Here is a 20,906-nt window from a genome sequence, read left to right as displayed (position 1 = left end):
ATAGCACAGAGGCTGTTGATAAAGTCAATCTCCTTCATGTTTTACTGCTTGTAATGTATTTTTCTAAGCTTATCTTTCTGTAATTTCTTGAGAGAAAAGGCATTGTGAGAAAGCTTGAGAAAAAGCCAAGAATTGAAAAAGGCTGAGAGATACACTTTAGAGAAAAGCCTAGAGTTATTTTCAGATTTCTTTAGGTTAGCTAAGTGTCTTGTATCTTGTACCTGTTTGGTATCCCTTTCTTAGTTGGGTTAGCACTAAGAGTGAATAGTTGAGTGTTAGCATAGCCAATGTCAAGTTAGGTTAGAACTTGAGTGTGAAATTGGTGTATGTAATACTGTTAACTATAGTGAAATTCTTCCATAGTTGTGGAGGAGACTGGATGTAGGTTGCATAGCACAAAGCAACCGAACCAGGATATATGCTGGTGTTAGCTTTTCTTCTCTGTCATGTTCTGTTTCATGATATTCATGAGACAAAAATAATTTGTCTCATAAATTTCCGCTGCTGAGTTCAAACAGAATCAGATTTGTAACCTTGCTTAAAAAGGGTGAAAACAGCAAACCAAAGGAAGGCATAGATTCAACCCCCCTTCTCTAAGCCTACCACAACCTTCAACTTTAAACCAAATAAATTTAAAACTTAGGATTAATTTAAACTATGTAATGGCCGCAAACCGCTCGTCAGAAAATCTCTCCTTGTTGGCCTTCAAAGTATGGATATACTTAAAGGTCTCTGCCATAATCTTTTTTGGTCTTCATAAAGGTCGCCAATCCACCTGTATACTTTGACGACTTGGGTGAAGCTTTGTTAGCGATGTTCGTCAGACGGCGACGCTTTAACCCCTCATCATTTCTAAAATGGGCCTCTAGTTCCTTCTTGATGGATGGACGGATCCATCTCATTAGGTGGTCGCACCCCTGACGAATGTCGCTCATCATTTGCTGAATCTATTTTGCTATCCAATGGTCAGATCTTCCTTATCATGATATTATGTTCTGTATCCCATATGAATTTTAACTGCACAAAGTAATTCAACAACATTATTTAGTCAAGATAAAATATAGTTCAAATACAGTTAATTAATTCAATATAATTGGGTTCTTATCGCCCACTTCTGAAATCACCACTCTCTGGTCTTAGTCGGGATCGTCGTGTACCTCGGCTACGGATGGTCATACATTGACTTAATGACTTCAAAGACCATCTACTGTGTGCAAGCATTATTGTTTGGTGCAAACCTATCAGAGAAAAAACTTATCATTAACAAACACATACAAACACATAAACTTAAGATTAACAAAAGTAAGATTAAAAAATTATATGTACTCATGTTTGCATGCCATCGACCAAATCCTCAGCTGGATGTCGGGCGGTAGTAGAAGGACATCCTACTTGGGGCACTGGAGGAATTACCCACCACGGTATCTATCGCTAAATCTACATGAGGCATAGTAGAGGGAGGCACGTAGTTCGAGTTTAGGACAATGATAAACTGCTGGTCCGCTAGACCGGCCTATAACATCACAAGGGTCGACGGGGTAGTCGGGGTAAAGGACGATGACTGAAGAGTCCCCGGGAATTTGGTGGAAGCCATCCCTCTACCACGATCACGAGACCCACTCGATTTATCTCTACTACTTGTCATCATGTCTGCAAAGAGAATATACTATTAACAATAATCAACATATATACTACAAAAAGCATTCAACATTTGGATTATTTCAAAAAAAAAATTGACATAATCTCCCCTAAAATTTGACATACATCCACCTATATGGTTCCCACAAATCCAACCAACTTCAATCCACAGCATCATCAGTCAGAACACAATTAAATTCACAATATTTCTAGCAGATTATAATAAGTTGTTTTCACAGGTAGGTAAATTCAAAAGCTTTAGAGTTAACTGTTGCTACTATTAAATATTGCATAATATAGGTAAGTATATTATATAAACTTAAGGCTTGTAACATTTTCTTGATATATTTCCTACTTCAAATATCAAGCATCTTGCACTTCTTCCTAAATCCTAAATCAACATACAACTAATTCATAATTTCTAATTTAACTTCATCCTAAATCCTAAATTAGCATATGATAACCAAATCCTAAATCCTAAATTAACACATAACTAATTCCTAAATTCTAAATTAACTTAACATTAAACCCTAAATTAGCGTATAATAATCAAGTCCTAAATCCAAAATTAACATATAACTAATTCCTAAATTTTGAATTAACTTCATCCTAAATTAGCATATCATAACCAAATCCTAAATTCTAAATTAACTTAACGCTAAATCTTAAATTAGCATATAATAATCAAACCTTAAATCCTAAATTATCATATAACTAAATGCTAAATTAACATATAACTAAATCTTAAATTATTAACTTAAACAAGGAAAAAGAGGGACCATAGAACCTGAGGAAAGAACAGAGAGAAAGTGGGAGTCGCGTCGATTGTAAAACCCTTACTACCAGAAGTCATGCTTCCGGCTGCGCCACTTTGATAGAAAGAAGTATTACAACTACTTTATATACTTAATATTAAAATAGGAGCTTGTGACTCAACACCGTATCGCTGATTTCTCTGATAACCGGAAATAAATACTCTATCTTAAAAAAAACAAGCAAGCATAGATTCATATACAAGACATCTTACATAATATCTTATAATATAATACATATATAAAACATACAACTCCTATCCCTCTTACAAAATTGTAATAACAAAGACGAGGGAAGAAAATATTCTAATCAATACAACAACATATAACCAAACGCAGTATAACTCTCCTTAATGCCTCTTCATCTGGTTCCTGAAAAGGTAAAGCTGTAGGGGGTGAGAACCTAACCACACGGTCTCACCACGGAGTTTCAAAGTTGTCATAAGAAGATATTTAATAAGAAAACTGTTTTCAAGCTCAGTGATTATCATTGCCTTATGAACCTTTTCAAAAACCAATAGGTAATCGTTCAAAACCTTTTCAAAGAAGCAATGTTTAATCTTTCAAAATCCAAAATCTTTCTTTTCCTATAAGAAAAATCTCAATCAGAAATCAACCACGCAATCAAACAACACAATCGTTAATTCAGCACTAAAGTTCATTCTCAAATGTAGCACGCCAGGACAAACACAGACAAGACAGACAAGGAAAGCACAAGTAGGTAGCAGTTACAGCAAATAGTTCAAGTAGCAGTTAAGAACAGTTTAGCAATTAGACAAACCCAAACAAGTTCAAACTCAAGCAAAGCATACAAATGCATATGATGCATGCCTGTCCTATGGCTGATGAGGCTCATCTGTCGGTTATCCAGCCAACCCGACAAGTCTGAATTGTCCTTAAACTGTCCCCCGACGTGCATCCCCAAGAGTCTATGCATAGTTTTTTTCTCAAATAATCAATATTGCTCAATGGGGGTAACATTCCCAGGAATTTATATAGTGCCCGGTCACACTTACGTCGTAGGGTCAACAGAGTATCGAGTTTTCAACCTGGTACACGTGGTGGCAAGCCATGGTACTTTATCCAGGGAACCTCGTATCTCAGATAATTCAAATTCATAAGCCAAATGAATAATTCAAAAAAATCATATTTCAACATTCTCAATCCATATCTCAACATTCTTATCATTCTCAACATCATCATCATTCATCAATCCAAATCTCATTTCCAAATTCATTCAAAAACCATATTTCAAGAAAAAATCTCAATCATCCTTCTTTCCATTCCATTCACTAACAATTCCCAATCCAAAACATAACTCTTCCTTTGATAAATGAGGTAATTTTAAATCATATAATACTTAAAACCTTTTAAAATGACTACATCCAATGAAACTTTTGATTTTATAAAATTTCGACAGCATCTCCTCTAAAACTTGGATTCTGCCACCCTTTCCAGGTCCCATCCAAACATTACTCGAATCTTTTTCAACCATTTCAAAATCTCAAACATTTTCCAGAGTTGAGCCAGTTCCAATACCAAATTACTTTTAAATCAAACCAATTCCAACAGTAAAACTCTTTTTAAAATCAAATCAGCTCAAATAGTAATTCATTTATAAAATCAGACCAGCCCCCAGAATCGATTCATTTATATTACTAAGTAAACTCCAAAACCAAGAAAATTCATTTTTCATAATAATCAAGCAAATAACATTTCAAACCGGTTTTATCAACAACCATACACTACGCACGCAATCAAGCATCCAATAATCCAGTCCAACAAACCATCACATCCATAAGACAAATATAATCATAAAAATATATCTTTTTGCATCAATATCTATTTATCACAACTCTATAATGTGAAATAGATTTTAAGAAAAATCCCTACCACGTTCGCGATTCAACTACGCGACAAACCGCATTTCTATTCTTATCCCACAGCAACAACATTAATACCGACCATCCCCGCAGTAGCCACAGCCTTAGCTCAATCCTAAAATATTAATGTCGCATAAAACTCAATAATCTATAACATAACAACAACTAAAAGAGTTTGGAACAAGGAACAACTTACTGGGCTTATGAATAATCAAGAAAACGGAGCAACAACAGTTCTAGTGACGACGCAGTACCTTGATGCTGTATGCAGCAGCCATAGAACTCAGCAATCAAGACCCGTAACTCGATCCTATGACACCAAGACCTCAGATCCTCAAACAACCTAAAACAGAAATACCAATTTAAAGGTTTTGGAACGCATGGCTTACCCAAACAAGGACGAACGGCTAAACTGAAATAACGGTTTCCGATGGTGGTTCCGGTGATCACCCACGCCACACCCGGTGACCAGAAGGCGACAACGACGGTGCAGCAGTTCAGAACAACAAGCAGTGGCGGCGGGTGACTGAAATAAGCATGCAGTGACGATAAAGGTTCCCGGAATCCAAAAGAACAAAAACCAAACTTTTAAACCCTTACCGACAGTGCGTTCTCCGGCGGCGGCAGCAGGATTTCGAGCGACAGAAATGGCGGTGGCTGGCGTGGGTTTCTCTTTTCTCTCCTCTGCTCCCGAGCTCGCTCCCTCTTGCTCGCTCTGGCTCCTCCATAAGTGGCGGCAACCGACTCCATGACGAGGACAATGACGACGCGGGTACAGTAGCAGCGGCGACGGCTTCACGTTGAGGGCGATGCTAGCGACGCGAAAAGGGTTCCGACACGGTGGTTGGACCTCAGCTCGGCCTCAGATCCCGCTCTCTCTCCCTCGCGCGTCTCTCCTCCCCGCGTGGTCTCCTCGGCGCTGGCGTCAACGGCGACGCGACGCGATGGCGATCCTGAACTGCGCGGCGGCTCCCTTGCGGTACTCTCCTTCTCTCTCAGATCTCCTCTCTCTTCTGTCAGCAGCGGCGGCGACGGTGGCAGTGACACCCACCATGCCGCCTCCCTATTCCTCCTCCCCTTTCCTTCTTTCTTTTCTTCGTTCTTCTGCTTTTGCCCTTTTTCTTTCTTTCTTTCTTTCTTTCTTTCTTTTGATTTGTTTACTGAAGGAAAGAAAACAGGTGTGGTGGCTAGGATTAATTTAGGGGGTTAGAGTTAATTTGGTTAAAGTTAGGGTTTGGATTTAATTTAGGAAAATTTGCTTTTAATAATTTTAATCAAATTAGGATATGTTTTATTAATTTCAAATATAACTTAATCATTAAAATTACTTTAGAAATATTTAATTATCAATTTACTAATTAGCATTTAATTAGGTATTCTAATTTAAGATTAGAAATAATATAATTAATTTTTTCTGTCTATAAAAATTACGGTATTAAATTTCAAAATCTCAATTATTTAACTAAATCGTATGGAATTCTTATTCTTTTTCAACTGTTAAGTTGTATAATTTAAATATATAAAATTATTCAATAATTATAAGATTAAGTAAAATTTCTAATTTAATTGTCAAAACTTGATTTAATTACTTCTAATAAAATAATTTCTAAAATAAAATTTTAATGAATAAATAAATTGAAATTAACTCATAATAATATTTTTTGAAAATTAGGGGTCTTACATCGATGCTGAATGGCGACGGCGTCGGTGTTGGACAACGGCGACGATGTTAGATGGCGATGGTAGCAAACAAACAAAGAGAAAGAGAGAGCTGTGGCTAATGGAGGGGAAAGGAGGAACGGGCTGACGGAGGGGCAAGTGGCGGCGGGGCTGAGGACGGATTGCAAGGAGAGGCGACGATTAGAGAGAGAAAGGAAAAAGAGAGGTTAGAGAGAGGTGAAATTTCAAAATGAAGGAAGAGAGAGTTCGCGCTTTGAATTTTAGGGTTCGTTACTGTTAGATTTATTGGTGGATAAATTTGACGGTAACTCGTTATGAGTCCCAAAAAAACATCGTTTTACTAAAATAAATTTATTGACGGATTATTTCGACGGTATTCAGTATTTTTTTGTAGTGAAAATAATAAAAAAATAAAAATAAATTATGCCTTTTATTAATAATAATTTTATATTAAGATAAATTTAAAATACACTAATTTAATATTTTTAAATATAATATTTTTATTATATTTTATCTTACAAATATAATTTTATATATTTATATTTTTGTTTCAGTGTATCATATCCGTAAACAAAACACAGTCTAAATATCTTATATGCATGGCTCATCATCAAACGGTGAACGAGCTCCACCATTTAAATTAAATTCTGTTGTAAAATAAATAAAAGATATATTAAATATAAAATAAAGATGTATTAATATACTACTCTAGTATTAAAATAATTAGCTCAATAATGCTTTGTATATATATAATAATATTATATGTTGTAATGTGTGTGTATATATATATATATATATATATATATATAAAGATAGAAAAGAGTATAAAAAGTAAAGAGAGAGAGAGAGAATTGTATATATATATATATATATATATATATATATATATATAAAGATAGAAAGAAGTATTAAAAGTAAAAAGAGAGAGAATTGCATTTGTTTATAGCAAGGGAAAGAAAGGGAACATTTTATTGCTTTGTAGTGTAAGAAAGAAAAGAAAGAGTATTTATTTATTATTGTTGTGTGTCCGTATATCACAAACTCATGTCCTATTTATACTTATCCAACATTCCCCTTTTCAAACTTCATTAATATAAAGTCTACCATGGGAAAACAAAGCACCGCATATATTTAATATTGCACAGCCCAATGTTAACTTGATGGACATTCATACTTATCATAACACTCCCCCTTAAATGTCCATTTAGGATTATTGCCTCATTAAAACCTTACTAAAGGAAAATCCTGTGGGAAAAACCTTAGTCAAGGAAAAAGAGTACAATATCCTTTATGATGGGGACTGCCTCATTAAAAACCTTGTCAAGAAAAACCCAATGGGAAAAAACCTGACCAAAGAAAAAAGAGTACAGTCTCACCCTCTTGCCGACATCATTTAATGTCTCGAAATTGGCGCATACCAATCTCATGTACCAATCTTTCAAATGAGGATTTTGGGAGTGACTTTGTAAATAAATCTGCCAGATTGTCACTTGAGCGGATCTGTTGCACATCAATTGTCTATTGATTTTGAAGATCATGAGTGAAGAAGAATTTGGGAGAAATATGCTTTGTTCTATCGCCTTTGATGTATCCGCCTTTAAGTTGAGCAATACATGCTGCATTATCTTCAAACAAGACAGTTGGAGCTATCTTATGATCAATCAGTCCACATGATGACAGAATATATTGAATCAAACTCCTCAGCCAAAAACACTCGCGACTAGCTTCATGAATCGCCAGTATTTCGACATGATTAGAGGATGTTGCAGCAATCGTCTGTTTCGTGGACCTCCATGATATAGCTGTTCCACCATATGTAAACAGGTATCCTATTTGAGATCTCCCTATATGTGGATCAGACAAGTATCCGGCATCTGCATAGCCAACTAGTTGTGATTTGGATCCATAGGGATAAAACAATCCCATATCAACCGTCCCATGAAGATATCGAAAGATTTGTTTGATTCCACTCCAATGTCTTCTGGTTGGAGAGAAACTATATCTTGCTAGTAAATTCACAGCAAATGATATGTCAGGTCGCGTATTATTAGCAAGATACATTAGCGCTCCAATGGCACTAAGATATGGTACTTCAGGACCAAGGATATCTTCATTCTCTTCTTTAGGATGGAATTGATCATTTTCCACATCCAAAGATCTTACGATCATTGGGGTACTTAATGGATGTGACTTATCCATATAAAATCTCTTCAAGATCTTTTCTGTGTATGTTGTTTGATGAATAAAGATCCCACTTTTTATATGCTCGATCTGCAAGCTGAGACAAAATTTAGTTCTTCCAAGATCTTTCATCTCAAACTCTTCTTTTAGAGTTTTTATAATTGTTGGAATCTCTTCAGGAGTCCCAATGATATTTAAATCATCAACGTACACAGCAATTATAATGAATCCAGAAGCAGTTTTCTTTATGAAAACACACGGGCATATATCATCATTCTTGAAACCGTTTTTGGCCAGATACTCAGTAAGACAATTATACCACATTCGTCTAGATTGCTTTAGACCATATAAAGATCTTTGCAATTTGACTGAGTATAACCCTTGCGAATATTCATTGGATGGTTTAGATATCTTTAGTCCTTCAGGGACTTTCATATAGATATCCCGATCTAATGAGCCGTATAAATATGCTGTTACCACATCCATTAAATGCATATGCAGTTTATGATATGCAGATAAACTGACCAAATAACGCAATGTTATTGCATCCACTACAGGGGAATACGTTTCTTCATAATCTATACTGGGCCTTTGTGAAAAACCTTGTGCCACAAGTCAGGCTTTGTAGCGCAAAACTTCATTTTTCTCATTTTTTTTCTTACAAATACCTACTTATATCCAACAGGTTTTACATCTTCAGGTGTACGGACTACAGGTCCAAAGGCTTCACGTTTTGCAAGTGAGTCTAATTCAGCCTTCATGGCTTCTTTTCATTTTGGCCAATCATTCCTTTGTCGACATTCTTCGACTGATCTTGACTCAAGATCCTTACTTTCATGCATGATATTTAATGCCACATTATATGCAAATATTTCATTGACAATTGTCTTATTTCGGTCCCATTTCTCTCCTGTAAAGACATAATTTATTGAGATCTCGTTATTTTCATAATTTTCAGGTACCTGAACGTCTTCTAGTGTTATATCAGAATTTTGGACAACTGCAGGTGTTTCTACTATGTCTTTTTCAATAGGAATATTATTTACCTCTTTTCTCTTTCGAGGATTTTTGTCTTTGGAACCGACAGGTCTGCCACGCTTCTAGCGTGAATTTTCTTCAGTGGCTACTTGTCCTACTGGGACATCAATTCGAATTGGGGCATTTTCCGCTGGTATATAAAATTTAGTTATCCTCTTTGTATTGGAAAATGCATCAGGCAATTCATTTGCTATTCTTTGCAAATGTAGAATCTTTTGAACTTCTAGTTCACATTGCCCTGATCGAGGATCTAAATGCATCAACGATGACGCATTCCAATTAAGTTCCTTTTCAGGAAGCTTATTCTCTCCCCCTAATGTTGTAAATTTTGATTCATCAAAATGACAATCCGCAAACCGGGCTTTAGATACATCTCCAGTTTTTATCTCAAGATACCTCACTATAGAGGGAGAATCATATCCAACATATATTCCAAATTTTCTTTGGGGTCCCATTTTGGTGCAATTAGGTGGTGCAATGGGAACATATATCGCACACCCAAATATTCTTAAATGGGAAACATTTGGCTGCTGGCCAAAAGCTAGTTGCATAGGAGAGAACTGATGGTAACTCGTTGGCCTCAAACGAATAAGTGCTGCGGCATGTAAAATAGCATGCCCCGAAACTGAGGTTGGGAGATTTGTTCTCATAAGCAAGGGTCTAGCAATTAATTGGAGAAGTTTAATAAGTGATTTTGCTAACCCATTTTGTGTGTGAACATAAGCTACTGGATGTTCAACACTTATTCCATTAGTCATACAATAAGCATCAAAGACTTGGGAAGTAAATTCACCAGCATTATCAAGACGAATTGCTTTGATTGGATTTCTGGAAATTGTGCTTTTAATCGAATAATTTGAGCCAGTAATCTCGCAAATGCCAGGTTGCGAAAAGATAATAAGCACACATGTGACCATCTTGAAGATGCGTCTATCAAGACCATAAAATATCTAAAAGATTCACATGGTGGATGAATAGGTCCACATATATCACCTTGAATCCTTTCTAGGAATTCAGGGGACTCAAATTCGACCTTTACTGGTGATGGCCTTAAAATTAACTTTTCCTGAGAACATGCAGCACAACAAAATTCACTAGTTTTAAGAATCTTCTGGTTCTTTTAGTGAATGTCCATGAGAGTTTTCAATAATTTTCCTCATCATGGTTGTTCCCGAATGACCCAATCGGTCGTGCCAAGTTATGAACTCATTTGAGTTAGTAAACTTCTAGTTTACAATGGCATGTGATTCAATTGCACTAATCTTGGTATAATACAACCCAGATGAAAGTGAGGGTAATTTTTCTAATATAACTTTCTTATGTGAATCATGAGTTGTGATACATAAATACTCATGATTTCCCTCATTCATCGTCTCAACATGATATCCATTTCGGCGAATATCTTTGAAACTCAACAAGTTCCTCAGAGACTTGGTAGATAATAGTGCATTATTTATTATAAATTTTGTTCCTCCAGAAACAAAATTATAGCTTTTCCGGAGCCTTCTGTCACATTGCTTGAGCCAATAATAGTATTAACATATTCCTCTTTTGGCACAAGATGGGTAAAATATATATCACTTTTGAGAATAGTGTGCGAACTTGCACTATCCGCAAGGCATACATCTTCATTACATATCCTTACCATTCTCTTCAAAAATAAATAATAATAAAATGAGTAGTATGCACAGTTAAATTGAATACTTGATTAGAATTATTTTTCTAAGAAACACTGTTCATAAAATAATGTCATATACTAAAATTTTATTTTAAAATTTGACACATTTAATGATTTCAAAATTCATAAACATTAATATTTCATTATTTATGTACATCACATTTAAAACTTAAATACATAGAAAATAAAACTTAACAATAAGTTCTTTACATTATTTATTTACATAGATACTTCACAATCCCACATATTAAACTATTCCATCATTAATCAAATGACCAATATTTCCTTCAGGATCCTCAAAGAAATCAGATACATCATAATGAGTGGTGGAGTTCTCAGCATCATTTGAAACAAATTTGTTTCCTTTCCTTTGTCGTCCTTTTTCAAAGATGTCTGGTAAAGATCGACTAGGTGCCTTGGGGTACGACAGGTACGTGACCAATGGCCATTTCCACCACAACGGAAACACTTATCCTCTGTTGATTTATTCTGTCCGATATTCCTTTCTTTATCCTACTTCTGGTGAGATCCTCTCTTTTGAACATAATTCTTTTTCCTTCCATAATTTTTCTTATTATTAAAACCTTGCCATTTGCCTCTTCTAGGGTAATTTACCACATTTACATTAGGAAATGGGGCAGCGCCAGCTGGGCGCGCTTCATGATTTTTCAATAACAACTCATTGTTGCGTTCAGCAACAAGAAGGCAAGAAATTAACTCAGAATATTTTTTAAACCCTTTCTCCCGATACTGCTGCTGCAGGAGCACATTCGAGGCATGGAAGGTTGAGAAAGTTTTCTCCAACATATCATGATCAGTTATTTTTTTCCCACACAATTTCATTTGTGACGTGATTCGAAACATTGCAGAATTATATTCATTTATAGATTTAAAATCTTGTAAACGCAAATGCGTCCATTCATATCGGGCTTGAGGAAGTATCACCGTTTTCTGATGATTATACCTTTCTTCAAGGTCTTTCCAAAGATTTGCAGGATCTTTTAATGTGAGATATTCATTTTTCAATCCTTCGTCAAGATGACGACGAAGAAAAATCATGGCTTTGGCTTTATCCTTCTGGGATGCATTATTTTCAGCCTTAATGGTATCTCCAAGATCCATGGAATCAAGATGGATTTCAGCATCTAGTATCCATGATAAATAATTGTTTCCAGATATATCAAGAGCATTGAATTCAAGATGAGAGAGTTTCGACATAATAAAAAATTTGTTACCTGAGTCTTCCTAAAATTTGATCAGAGTCTCGTGCTGATAACGTGTTGTAAAATAAATAAAAGATATATTAAATATAAAATAAAGATGTATTAATATACGACTCTAGTATTAAAATAATTAGCTCAATAATGATTTGTATATATATAATAATATTATATGTTGTAATATATATATATATAAAGATAGAAAATAGTATAAAAAGTAAAGAGAGAGAGAATTGCATAAATATATATATAAAGATAGAAAGAAGTATTAAAAGTAAAAAGAGAGAATTGCATTTGTTTATAGTAAGGAAAAGAAAAGGAACATTTTATGTTGCTTTGTAGCGTAAAAAAAAAAAAAAGAGTATTTATTTATTATTATTGTGTGTCGATATATTACAAACTCATGTCCTATTTATATTTGTCCAACATTTTCCTTTTCAAATTTTATTAATATAAAATCTACTATAAAAAAATAAAACACCGCATATATTTAATATTACACAGGCCAACATTAACTTGATAGACATTCATACTTATCATAACAAATTCTAAAATTTCTAATGTGCTATCGTTTAGATATAGATAAGCAAGATACTTATTATACATGAAGCCACGGTAGACATTTAATAATTTTATAGATAATCAATTAATCATATACAAGTAGCCACGTTAGACATTTAATATATACTTAATTTTATTGATAATAATATCGTGCAGTGTTAATCCCCTACTATTTATTATAGGGTGGATATCTAGCTAAGTTTATTTCAATAGTTATCCACAATCGCCCGTTTAAGATAAAAAGCCCTTTTCCTTTTCCCCTTCCACGCATTTCCATTCACCAACCCCTGGATGGATAAGAATCTCCATTTATAAAGGTGTACTAATTATTTTTACCAATAATTAGACATCTTTAGTTTCTGGTAGATAATCACATAAAAAATAATTAAAATAGATATCTGTATGAAGATTACTTTAATCATATTTTTTAAAAATAGTTACTTTATTTTAAAAAAATAATTATAATTACTAATAAAAACATATATCAATTGAAATTACAAATAAATATATATAATTTTGTAATTTTATTTATAATTTCAGTTGATATGTTTTTTTATTAATAATTATAATTATTTTCTTAAAAGTAATTATTTTTAAAAAATGTGATTAAAGTAATCTTTATGCAAATATCTATTTTAACTATTTTTCATGTGACTATCTATCAAAAACTAAAGATGTCTATATATATATATATATATATATATATATATATATATATATATATATATATATATATATATATATATATATATATATATAGTTTTGATGAAAATAATAACCTTTTATATTAATATGTTTGACATAAATGAAACTAAACATTTAGTATATCTATAAAATTATTATAAAATCCAAACTAAAAAATATAAATGTTTGCATGGTTTTAAAATTTTTTATTTTTAAATAAAATAATAAAAATTAAAATTTATACTAAATTATTTAATATAATATATTTTAATATTTTAATTATTATTTTTACATTAAAATATGTTAAATACGAGTAAATACTAAAATTAAAGTGAGAAAAATGAGAGAGAAAATAAAAACAACAAAGAATGGTAGCGATGTTTGATTCCATTACTATGTTATGTGATTGATGTCTGTCCTCAAGGTGGGCACCCCAACATGTGGTCCTCATCAAGATTCATTAAGAAAAATATGTTTTGATGAGTTATCAATTTAATTTTTTTTTTTACTATTAATAAGTTATAATCAAACGGTAATGGATTATAATTTAAATGGTAAAAATTTTTCATATCCACTTAAAAAGTTATGAGTTTGAGTTCTTTTATTTTGATAAAAAAAATTAATTAAATAATTTAATTATATATGTTATTTTATATTTTTAAATATTAATTATTAATTAATAAAAATAAATAAATTCTAATGAGTTTTTAATATTCTTGGTACATTAGTACAATACAATATATATGTGCTTACCGCTTAATGCTTTCATATTTTGATGCAACATTTTTACGCAATTCGTGCCCTTCGATGCAGGGTCATTTTTTGTCATCTATTATATATTAATTTTTTTGTCAACATATTTATGAGAGTCCAATATTTAACCTCTATTAGAATAAAATTAGGATAAAGTATTAAATTGATTTTTTATTTTCATACGTAGTTCTATTTTAGTTTTTAAAATTTAAAATATTTTATTTAAATTTAAAATAATTTAATTTAATTTTAATATAATTTTATTGTGAGATCAAAATCAAATAATTAATAAAATGTTTTACATAATAGTTGTAAAAAATAAAATCGATAATTAAAAAATAAGTACAAATTTTAAAGATATAAAATTAACCATAAATGCATCGATATATTATTTATCAATTAAGGCACTTTTTTATATTAGCATCATATAAAGCATTGTCTTTAGTAAAGCCCTATATTAAACTATTATAGATTAGTTTAGATTTAGTTTAGCTTTTTAATTTAATTAGTTACACTGAACTAAAAAACTATGTATATACACCTATTCAGTTATTTAATTAGTTCATCATATATAGTGTGTAATTTGATTCGTTTCAATATTTTTAATTAAATAATTAATTAACATTGAAAGAATTTTATTCTATATAATAATAAGTGAATCTAGTTTGAGCCAGAGTTGTTAATGTCTGATCAAGTTTAGATATTATATAATTAGTTTAAGTTCAAGAAGCTAAGGTTATTGCATGGAGATCAGACTCTCTCGTGCAAATTGCATGACCAGATTAGATATAAATTTTTATAATTAATTTATCCATCAGCTTTATAACATGAACTCAATGAACATGAGGATGTCCATATATGATTGATCAAGCCATATAAACAATATAGATGCCCTGCTCATCCTAACTTGGAGATAATATTCAATTAATTCTCAAATTGAACTTAAAATTTTAATTAGTTGGAGACTTGGAGTTGAATCAAAATGTACTATATACACACATGTACCTTAGCAAGGGTTATAATTATATACTTATAATGGAAATTAAAAGTACCTTAGGAAGCTAATGGACAGACCGACCATGGCATTGCCAACTTGCTATTCGGGGTTAAGCATTGAAATTTGAAGCCAACAAATGAAATACACATATGCACAAATGTAATTTAAAATTTTAATTTCCACTTGGTCTTATTTTATAACTAGTGTGTATAAGAATATAATTATATGTGGAAATAGATCTTAATTTTTTTAATAATTAAGAAAGTAAAGTATACTCTTCAATAATTTTTTTATAGGTTTTTTATTTTATTTATAAAATTAATAGTAAAAAATTATATTTTACTCTCTCAATTATTAAAAAAAAAAAATCTGAGATGATCTATTTTCTGCTATCCAATTAGCATACTAGATTAGATGGTCATTAAATACTGAAACAATATGCATAAAATTCACATAGACAGTATGCTATATGCTATGGCCACTGCGAAATGATGTGAATGAAGTATATTGATGAATGTGGTTATGCATTGTCATTTTGGTTAAAAACAAACACCGCCATTTACTTGCCACAATCCCCAAGGCCATGCCACAGCTTCCAATCAACCACCATATACTATATTCTAAGTACCAATGTACCACCGTCCAATACCCACATACCTCTTAAGTAGTAACATTGGTGGTATGCAATAAATTATTAATTACTGTAACTATAACTAAACAAATTAAATAAGCAAGCATAAGATACCATAAATAATTAACCTTAATTCCATCTATCACAAAACACCTCAAGTTTGATTTCGGGCTCTAAAGGGAAGCACTATTAGACGAGGCACAATAGAGAATGTGATATCTCGGTCTCACCTTTCACAGATGTAATAATAATAAGTTGGAGCCCAAAAAAGAAAAAGAAAAAGAAAAAAGAGTTGAAAGGACATTTTGGCCTCATACTAGGAAGCAAAAGGACAAGGGCCATGAAGTCATTAACCAAGGCAGAGCAAGGGCAAAACTGGCACAAAATAGAAAAAAGAAAAAATGACCCATTGTTGTTGCTTGTTTTCTCTCTAGTCTCTAATATTATTATTACTATTATTCCTTTGTTTTTTTCACCACGATCGTCATCTCAGTATGCAAAAGCGCCACCAGCACCATGCCGAGGAGGTCTGTTTGTGGTGGTTGCTCTGCGGTGATGATTATGAGGAGAGGTTGAAGAAGAAGAAGAAGAGGAACATTTGGATTTGGTAACAGCCTCTTCCTCGTCGATGAAAATCTGCTTGCACCTGCAATCCACGCTACAGAAAGCCCTGTCACCTCTGCATAAATATATTATTCATTCGTTAATAAACATTAAACAATATAATAAGCTTCAACCTTGTTTAATAATTAAAGATCTGAATATTTTCGTGAGAACAAGGAAGATAAAATCATACAAAGCACTATTTACAAGATCTAGGTTTGTACGGAATAGAAAGCAGAAACAGAAGAAAATAAAGATGAGAACGAAGTAACTAACTAACTCACTTGTACATGTAGATGTCATTGCCAGGCAAGAGCCTCTTCCTGCACAGAAAGCATTGTTCTAGAAAAGTAGTGGCTGTGGGTCCCTGAAACGCAAAAGAGTTCTGAGAAGAAGAAGACGGAGAAAGGGAGGAAGAAGAAGGAGTGTCGTTGTTTGTGGTGGTGGTGGTGAGCATCATGGTGGTTTTATTAATGACTTGAGGAATCTGCTTCTTGGTGGTGCTACTACTACCAACACTTTTCTGCGCTTCCAACACTACACTCAGACCCACCATTTTTCATTCTATGGTGGTGGTGGTGGTGAGTGGAAGATCCTATAGTAGGAGACCAAATTAGTTGAATAAATAGCAGAGAGGAATTGAGAAGAGGAAGAAGGAGGAGGAAGAAGGGAATAGTACCATGAGAGGAGTGAGAGTGGGTCCCCTACAGCTATGGAGCAGTAACAAAGATTTTACTGTTTTTCCCATCCAACTGCCACGTACCCCCTACTTTTTAGCTTCCCTTTCATTATCCATTTTTTACTTTTTCAATTTTCAGCCAAAAAATGAGTAAGCTTTTGTCCTTTTGTGTTTTATCCCTCCCAATTGAATTACTCTCTCGACTAATTAGTTCCAACTTAATTAAAGTGTAATAAATATGGTAGGGGTCTTCAACCCTCCTTTGACTCCAATATTCCATTTTTTTTTTACGCTTAATATTTATCATTTTAACTAAATTGATATATGCATAAATTTGTGTTTGTCTTGTTGTGTAAATGTGTCAGCTGGTGGTAGCAACATTTTTGGCGGGGCTTGAGTGGTTCGTGTCCAGCCATCATGGATCCAATATACGAATGTTTATATGATGGTTGAGAGTTGAGAAGGGGGTGTGAATGGCATTTAACTTTTGTGAGAGCTTTTAGGTGAAGCACTGCATGGGTTGTATGACTGTGAACGTTTCAAGGGACACACTTTAGGGTTTGTCTTTTTCCCCCACAATCACACTTTTCTACATACTCCCAAATCAGACCTAATCCTTTTCGTACTACCATATCGGACATGGTAAAACTATGACTACCCCATATATTATTACTTTCATACATACAATGCATCAATCTTTTCCTCCTTTAATTTCATGTCCACATATATTGTAAAATTTACTGATTGATAGTACGGAAGCAAAGTAAGGCTATGCGTGCATGAAAAGGCTTGGGAATAATGGGTTGATTTAAATTTGTATTTTATTATTTATATTACTAGTCTAGCAAAATTTACCATTAATAAGAAAAGAAAGGGTTAGGTTTTTGTAATTTTATTTGTATATATATTGAGGTCAAATGCTGTCATTAATTAAGGCATACCAACGAATCAAATTGATAGACGAACTCCTCAAATATTTTCACTCATCCCACCAACCATGGGTGATATGCCTATACTATTTTATTACTATCATCATCTTCACTTCATATTTGAAAATTGTGTGGGTTTTCTTGTTAAAAAATAAAATAAAATGTGTGCTTGTGTAGTAGTATAAATATAATAATGACAAAAATAATTTTTATCTAAACATAATATAATTGTACAGGTATTATACTATTATTTAACTAATTTTAAATATATATTTTATATTTTAATATATATCTTATATTAATAACTGACTTGATAATTAATTTTTAATATATGTAACATCCTATTACCCTAAATCTTATTTCTAGACATAAAATGAGGGATAACAAAGTGTCACGACAGTTCTAAAGCTCATACCATACTATATATATAGAAAGAAGTAGTAATACTAGGAGTCCGATAAAGAAATAAAAGCTCAAAGTCGCATAAAGCGAAATTACAAAGCGCAAAGCGTTCACACGATAATTAAATGCCTAGACAAGATAAGAACGGTACATATAAATATACAACCTTGCAATAAAACTCCAAGATACAAGGTAGTAGCTAATAGATAAACGAAGTAAATATATATGATATACAAAAGGAACTAGTCACACCCGTGGAGTTTAGGCCGACTAGACAAGAAATACAACAAAGTTTTATAAAAGGCTTACTTCCTATCTCTCAAAGTTAAAAAAAGCAAAAGTCACTAAGACATAAAGAGTTAAACAAAAGATGAGAGAATAACTACCACAAAAATAAAGCAGAATAAAACAAAAGAGAAACCATCCTTCGTTCTGTCACCATGTCTGCAAACTCACCGAGTTAGGTTGCGACCTACATTTGAAAAACAACAACAACATATGGTATGAGAACCGGAGGTTCTCAGTATGGTAACAGTGCCCAATAGATAAGATATAAGGTTCCGGGATGCTAAAGGCAATTCTAGAACTTCACTTCAATACAGATATTCAAACTTAAAATAAATAAATAACTTAAACCATAATCAGGGTAATATAACTTAAGGAATTTCTAACTAAAACTATTCACCGCTGTCGCACAACCTCTACAAACCTGTCCTCTATGCGATCCTATCGCCACCGCCTACCTAACCTCCTCAGCACCAGACAATCACAAATAATGCAAGCAAGTAAAACACAAGTAATATACATGTACAGCAAGTAAAACAACTAGCAAGTAGGCATGTGATTCATTTAGGCATACTGAAGATAAGCAAAGCAAACAAACACATAGAAGATGCATAAGATGAATGCCTGCCTATTGGCTCGTGATATCACTTGTCGGTTTATAAATGCTAATTCGACACATCCTTTCGGATGTAGCTTTTCTGTCACGCTAGGAATATATTGCCCTGCATATTATTGCGCACCCAGAAATATAGTGCCCTACACACTGTAGATCCGTGGATATAGTGTCCGACACAGTTGCGTGCTTAACCCAAAGATATAGTGCCTAACACACTCTTGCAGCAGAAAAGGTTATCAATCATAATTCAACCCCAGGGATTTATAGTGCCTTGCACACTATCATTCCAAGGATATAGTGCTTGTCACACTTTCATTGCATATCCAACAAATTCATCATCTCCTTATCTCTATCCATTCTCAACTCTCAAGTTTCAGCATCCCAGGGATATAGTACCCTGCACATTATCGTTCTAAGGATAGAGTGTCTGACACACTTCTTTCAATAGCCAACAAGCTCATCATTCCTTTCCAAGATCCAACCTCAACATAAACATCATTACTTCTTAGTTTCTCAAATCCATCACAAGCATTGTCGTTTTCTCAAATTTTCCTCGATTTAATACTTCACAACTCAACATTCATCAACCTTACCCACAATCTTTCAAAACCTAAGCCACCGTCTTTTAAACTCATAATAGAAAATATATAATCTTAAGTCATTTAACTCATCCTCAATAGCTCACAGCCAAAATACTGTTTATAAGTATTAAACATAAGTTAAAGAAGTTTGGAAATTTAAAGGAACATTTAAAGTGAAGAAAAACAAGTTTTCAGCAAAACAGGGGTCTCGCGTATGCAAACCTTTGTCCCGCGTACGCACAAGGAGAAAAAAAACGGTGGTCGCGTATGCGACACCTCCCTTGTATACGCGAGAATCCCAACCCGAGGAGAATACATGCTCGCGTACGCATGCCAACAAAATACATGCTCGCGTATGCATGCTAGTGTCCACGTACGCGAGACCCCCAAATAGTGGAGAATGTCCGCGTCACATGCACAAGTCCGCGTACGCATGCTGTATTAGACTTAGAAAAATTTTAAAGCTGCAGAATTTCAGATTTTTGCACCGAACTTCAAACGCGCATAACTTTCTCGTTTTAAAATATTTTCCATCCGTTCTTCAAACGACTTAAAGCTCTCGGACCCAACTTTCATTAAAATTTAGTTTCATAAAAAATAAAAGTCCGGAGGCCAAGTTATGCCTCGTCAAAATTCATCAAAAATAAGGTTTTACAAAGTTTAGCAAAATTGTCTAGTTTTCAAAACTTCAAACCAAACCAACTTAAACATACATCAAAGTAACCCAAAACCCATAATGTGCACTCTCCAATCATTTCTCAATCAATCAACCATCTATACTATTTAACAACTCTAAATTCAACCTAAATCACCCCAAAACTTATAAATTCCATCATTATTCAACTATACAACATCCAACCTTTAATATCTCAATTTATCAACTCCTTCAACATTTATCAATCCAAACACCAATTTATCATTATCAAAACTCATAATCCTCTTCATTTATTAACAATATCAATACTCACCATCCATCATCAACAACATCAATATTCATCATTAATTATCAACCAAAATCAATAATCATTACCAACATTAACAAATATCACAACTTA

The 20,906-nt window shown here is 33.2% G+C and overlaps 1 protein-coding gene across 1 annotated transcript; it reads right to left on the bottom strand.

Moving 5' to 3' along the window:
* Window positions 1-15,867: 15,867 nt before the first annotated feature.
* Window positions 15,868-17,073, bottom strand: LOC112703763 (FCS-Like Zinc finger 15). Its single transcript, XM_025755355.3, has 2 exons — window positions 16,644-17,073; window positions 15,868-16,435 (listed from the first exon to the last, which is right to left on the bottom strand). The coding sequence occupies exons 1-2, from the start codon at window positions 16,913-16,915 to the stop codon at window positions 16,246-16,248; spliced, it is 462 nt and encodes a 153-aa protein (XP_025611140.1). The 5' UTR covers window positions 16,916-17,073; the 3' UTR covers window positions 15,868-16,245.
* Window positions 17,074-20,906: the final 3,833 nt, after the last annotated feature.

Source organism: Arachis hypogaea, chromosome 1 (assembly GCF_003086295.3).
Source record: "Arachis hypogaea cultivar Tifrunner chromosome 1, arahy.Tifrunner.gnm2.J5K5, whole genome shotgun sequence".
NCBI classification, from domain to species: Eukaryota; Viridiplantae; Streptophyta; class Magnoliopsida; order Fabales; family Fabaceae; genus Arachis; species Arachis hypogaea.
Note: the sequence above shows the minus strand (reverse complement) of the source record. Positions and strands in the feature narration are given on the sequence as shown.

Excerpts from the sequence above, each read along its gene's own strand:
- LOC112703763 (XM_025755355.3), bottom strand. The coding sequence starts at position 16,915 with ATGGTGGGTCTGAGTGTAGTGTTGGAAGCGCAGAAAAGTGTTGGTAGT. Across the intron at positions 16,436-16,643 it reads AATGACATCTACATGTACAA|AGGTGACAGGGCTTTCTGTA; the intron begins GTGAGTTAGTTA and ends ATATTTATGCAG.